The sequence below is a fragment of the Hylobates moloch genome, unplaced genomic scaffold (assembly GCF_009828535.3).
Source record: "Hylobates moloch isolate HMO894 unplaced genomic scaffold, HMol_V3 SCAFFOLD_2, whole genome shotgun sequence".
In the NCBI taxonomy this organism is placed as follows: domain Eukaryota; kingdom Metazoa; phylum Chordata; class Mammalia; order Primates; family Hylobatidae; genus Hylobates; species Hylobates moloch.
This window is the reverse complement of record NW_026652277.1, coordinates 148,876,966-148,882,965: the sequence shown is the minus strand read 5'-3', so window position 1 is coordinate 148,882,965 and position 6,000 is coordinate 148,876,966. Positions and strand designations below refer to the sequence as shown.

The following is a 6,000-nucleotide window of genomic DNA, read 5'->3' as shown; positions in this document are numbered from 1 at the left end:
TAGTGAGCTTGAGGACAGGCTATTTGAAAATACGCAGTCAGAGGAGATGAAAGAAAAAAGAATATAAAACAATGAAGCCCACCTACGAGACCTAGAAGATAGTCTCAAAGGGACAAATCTCAGAGTTATTGGCCTTAAAAAGAGGTAGAGAAAGAGGTAGGGGTAGAAAGTTTATTCAAAGGGATAATATCAGAGAATTTCCCAAACCTGGAGAAAGACATCAATATTCAAGTACAAGAAGGCTATAGAACACCATGCAGATTTAATTCAAAGAAGACTACCTAAAGACATTTAATAATCAAACGCCCAAAGGTCAAGAATAAAGAAAGGATCCTAAAAGCAGCAAGTCAGCAAGTAAAAAGAAGCAAATAACATACACTGGAGCTCCAATATGTCTGGCAGCAGACTTTTCAGAGGAAACTTTATAGGCCAGGAGAGAATATCATGACATATTTAAGATGCTGAAGGAAAAAAATCTTTTACCCTAGCATAGTATATCTGATGAAAATAGCCTTCAAACATGAAAGAGAAATAAAGACTTGCCCTGAGAAATAAAAGCTGAGGGATTTTACCAACACCAGACCTGTTCTATAAGAAATGCTAAAGAGAGTTTTTCAATCTGAAAGAAAAGGACATTAATGAGCAATAAGAAATCATCTGAAGGTACAAAACTCACTAGAAATAATAGGCACAAAGAAAAACATGGAATATTGTAACACTGTAACGGTGGTGTATAGATTAGTCCTATCTTAGGAAGAAATATTAAACAATGAACCAATCAAAATAATAACTACCACAACTCTTCAAGACATAGTTCTGTAAGACATAAAGAGAATAACAAAAAGTTAACTAGTGAGAAGACAAAGTTAAGGTGTAAAGTTTTTATTAGTTTTCCTTTTGCTTGTTTGTTTATTCAATCAGGGTTAAGTTGTCATCACTTTAAAATAATGAGTTATAAGATAATATTTGCAATCCTCAGGGTAACCTCAAAGCAAAAAATATACAATTGATGCACAAAAAATAAAAACTGAGAAATTAAGTCATACCACCAAAGAAAATCACCCTCACTAAAAAAAAGGCAAGAAGAAAGGAGGAAGAGAAGACCACAAAACAAACAGAAAACAAATAACAAATGGCAAGAATAAGTCCTTATCAATAATAACATTGAATGTAAATAGACTAAACTCTCCAATAAAAAGACATAGAGTGGCTCAATGGATTTAAAAAGACAAGATTCAATAATCTGTTGCCTGCAAGAAACACGCTTCACCTATAAAGATGCACACAGACTGGGAAAACAAGGATAGAAAAAATAAATCCCATGCCAATGGGAACCAAAACAGAGCAGGAGTGCGTATGATTCTATCAGAGAAAATACATTTCAAGACAAAAACTGTAAGAAGAGACAAAGAAGGTCATTGTATAATGATTTAGGGGTCAATTCAGCAACAGAAATAACAATTGTAAACGTATTTACACCCAACATTGGAGTACCCAGATATACAAAGGAAATATTTTTATAGCTAAAGAGAGAGATTCCAATACAATAATAGCTGCATACTTCCTGGATACTTCAACACCCCACTTTCAGCACTGGACATACCTTCCAGACAGAAATTCAAAAAAGAAACCTCAGACTTAATCTGCACTATAGACCAAATGGATCTAATAGATATTTACAGAATGTTTCATCCAACGGCTGCAGAATACACATTCTTTTCCTCAGTACATGAAACCTTCTCAAGAATAGACCATATGTTAGGTCACAGAACAAGTCTTAAAACATTCAAAAAACTAAAATAATATCAAGCATCTTCTCTGGCCACAGTGGAAGAAAACTACAAGTCAATAATAAGAGGAATTTGGGGAACTATACAAATACACGGAAATTAAATAATATGCTCCTGAATAACCAATGGGTCAATTAAGAAATTAAGAAGAAAACAGAAAAAAATTGTTGAAACAAATGATAATAGAACTACAACATACCAACAAAACCCATGGGATACAGCAAAAGCCGTGCTAAGAGGGAATTTTATTGTTTTAAGTGCCTACATCAAAAAAAAAGCAAAACTTTAAATAGACAACATAGTGATGCATTCTAAAGAACTAGAAAAGCAAGAGCAAACCCAACCCAAAATTAGTAGGAGATAATAAATATCAGAGCAGAAATAAATGAAACTGAAATAAAATACAAAAAAATCAACAAAATGAAAAGCTGTTTTTTTGAAAAGATAAGCAAAATTGACAAACCTTTAGCCAGACTAAGAACAAAGATAGAAGAACCAAATATATAAAATAAAAGCTGGTAAATGAGACATTACAACTGATGCCACAGAAATTCAAAGGATCATTAGTGGCTGCTACAAGTAACTATATGACAATAAACTGGAAAATCTAGGGGACACAAATAAATGCCTAGACACATACAATCTATGAAGATTGAACCATGAAGAAATCCAAAACCTGAACAGACCAATAACAAATGAGATAAACGTCATAATAAAACATCTCCCAGCAATGAAAAGCTTGGGACCTGATGTCTTCACTGCTGAATTCTACCAAACATTTAAAGAACTAATACCAATCCTACTCAAACTACTCCAAAAAATAGAGGGGAGGGAATACTTCCAAACTTATTCTACAAGACCAGTATTACTCTGATACCAAAACCAGACAAAGACACATCAAAGAAAGAAAACTACAGGCCAATATCTCTGATAAACACTGATGCAAAAATCACTGAATTCAACAATACACTAAAAAGATCATTTATCATGACCAAATGAGATTTATTTCAGGGATGCAAGGATGGTTCAATATATACAAACAAATCAATGTGATACATCGTATCAACAGAATGAAGGACAAAACCATATGATCATTTCAATTAATTCTGAAAAAGCATCTGGTAAAATTCAACATCCCTTCATAAAAAACTCAAAGAACTGTGTATAGAAGGAACATACTTCAACATAATAAAAGCTATATACAATAGATCCACATCTACTATCATACTGAATAAGGAAAAACTGAAAGCCTTTCCTCTAACATCTGGAACATAACAAGGATACCCACTTTCACCACTGTTATTCAACACAATAGAAGTCCTAGCTAGAGCAATCAGACAACAGAAGAAATAAAGGGCATCCAAACTGAAAAAGAAGTCAAATTATCTTTGTTTGCAGATGATACGATCTTACATTTTTTAAAAACCCAAAGACTCCACCAAAAACTATTAGAACTGGTGAAAAAAATTCAGTAAAGTTGCAGGATACAAAATCAACATACAAAAATCAGTAGCATTTCTATATGACAATAGTGAACAACCTGAAAAAGAAATCCAAAAAGTAATCCTATTTACAATAGTCACAAACAAAATTAAACACCTAGGATTTAACCAAAGAAGCAAAAAATTTCTATAATGAAATCTGTAAAACACTGATTAGATAAATTGAAGACAGCACCAAAAAAAATGTAAAGATATTCCATGTTCATGGATTGGAAGAATCAATGTTGTTAAAATGTCCATACTACCCAAAGCAATCTACAGATTCCATGCAATCCCTATCAAAATTCCAACGACATTCTTCACAGAAATAGAAAAAACATTCCCAAAATTCACATGGAACCACAAAAGACCTGGAACAGCCAAAATTATCCTGAGAGAACAAAGCTGGAGGAATCGTATTACTTAACTTCAAATTATACTACAGGGCTACAGTAACAAAAACAGCATGGCACTGGCATAAAAACAGACATATAGATCAATGGAGCAGAATAGAGAACCCAGAAACAAATCCATACATCTACAGTGAATTCATTTTCAAAAGAGGTGCCAAGAGCATACAATGTGGAAAAGACAGCTTCTTCAATAAATGGTGCTGGGAAAACTGGGTATCCACATGCAGAAGAATGAAACTAGACACCTCTCACCACATACAAAAATCAAATCAAAATGGATTAAAGACTTAAATCTAGACATCAAACTATGAAACTACTACAAGAAAACAGTGGAGAAACTCTCCAGGGCATTGGTCTGGGCAAAGATTTCTTGAGTTATATCTCACAAGCACAGAGAACCAAAGCAAAAATAAATAAATGAGATTACATCAAGCTTAAAAGCTTCTGGCTGGGCATGGTGGCTCACATCTGTAATCCCAGCACTTTGGGAGGCCAAGGTGGGCAAACTGCTTGAGCTCAGGAGTTTTGAGACCAGCCTGGGCAACATGGCTAGACCCCGTCTCTACAAAAAGATACGAAAATTAGCCAGGCATGGTGGTGCGCACCTGTAGTCCCAGCTACTTGGGAGGATCACTTGAGCCTGGGAGGCAGAGGTTGCAGTGAGCTGGGATCGTGCCACTGCACTCCAGCCTGGGCAACAGAAACTGTTCCAAAAAAAAAAGCTTCTGCATAGCAAAGGAAACAAAACAAAGAGACAACCTATAGAAGGAGAGAAAATTTGCAAACTACCCATATGACAAGGGATTAATAACCAGAATTATAAGGAGCTCAAACAACTATACAGGAAAAAATATAATAATTCAATTTAAAGATCAGCAAAGACCTGAATAGACATTTCTCAAAAAAAGACACACAAATGGCACACAGGCATATGAAAAGGTGCTAAACATTACTGATCATAAGAGAAATGCAAATCAAAACTACAATGAAATATCATCTCACCTCAGTTAAAATGGCTTTATCCAAAAGACAGGCAATAACAAATGCTGATGAGGAAGGGGAGAAAAGGGAACCCTCGTATGCTGTTGGTGGGAATGTAAATTAGTGCAACCACTATGGAGAACAGTTTGAAGGTTTCCCAAAACACTAAAAATACAGGTACTATACAATCCAGCAATCCCACTGCTGGGTATATACCCAAAAGAAAGGAAATCAGTATATCAAAGAGGTATCTGCACGCCCATGTTTTTTGCAGCACTATTCACAACAGCCAAGATTTAGAAGCAACCCTAAGTGTCTGTCCATCAACAGATCAATGGATAAAGAAAATGTGGCACATATATATATTGGAGTGCTATTCAGCCATAAAAAAGAATGAGACCCTGTCATTTGCAACAATACAGGTGGTACTGGAGGTCATTATGTTCAGTGAAATAAGCCAGGCAAAGAAAGACAAGCTTCACATATTCTTACTTACTTGTGGAAGCTAAAAATTAAAACAATTTAACTCATGGAGATAGAGCATAGAATGATGTTTACCAGAATCTAGGAAGGGTAGTAGGGAGATATGAAAGAAGTAGGGATGGTTAATGGGCACACACACAAAAAAAAAAAACAGAAAGAATAAGACCTAGTATTTGATAGCACAATAGGGTGACTATAGTCAATAATTTAATTGTACATTTTAAAATAACTGGAAGGGTATAATGGGATTGGTTTTTTATTTTTATTTTTATTTCACTAGTTTTGGGGGAACCGGTGGTGTTTGGTTGCATGGAAAAGTTCTTTAGTGGTGATTTCTTAGATTCTGGTGCACTCATCACTTGAGCAATGTACAATGTACTCAATAGACAGTCTTTTATCCCTCACCCTACTAGCACCCTTCCCCCCAAGTCCATTATATCATTCTTATGCCGTTGCATCCTCATAGCTTGGCTCCCACTTACAAGTGAGAACATAAAATGTTTGGTTTTCCATTCCTGAGTTACTTCACTTAGAGTAACGGTCCAGCTCCATCCAGGTTGTTGCAAATACCATTATTTTGTTCGTTTTTATAGCTGAGTAGTATTCCATGGTGTCTATATACCACATTTTCTTTATCCACTCATTGGTTGATGGGCATTTAGGCTGGCTCCATATTTTTGCAATTGTGAATTGTGCCACTATAAACATGAGTGTGCAAGTGTCTTTTTCATATGACTTATTTTCCTTTGGGTCCATACCTAGTAGTGGGATTGCTGAATCAAATGGTAGCTCTACTTCTAGTTCTTTAAGGAACCTCCATACTGTTTTCCACAGTGATTATACTGGTTTACA

General features: G+C 35.2%; 1 protein-coding gene across 2 annotated transcripts in view; it reads right to left on the bottom strand.

Moving 5' to 3' along the window:
* Nucleotides 1-6,000, bottom strand: part of AKAP7 (A-kinase anchoring protein 7) — a 153,042-nt gene that overhangs the window by 84,765 nt on the left and 62,277 nt on the right. For both annotated transcript variants that reach the window (XM_032159071.2, XM_032159064.2), the window contains exon 7: nucleotides 83-103. In XM_032159071.2, the coding sequence (XP_032014962.1) occupies nucleotides 83-103 (21 nt within the window). The remainder of the gene's footprint in view (nucleotides 1-82; nucleotides 104-6,000) is intronic.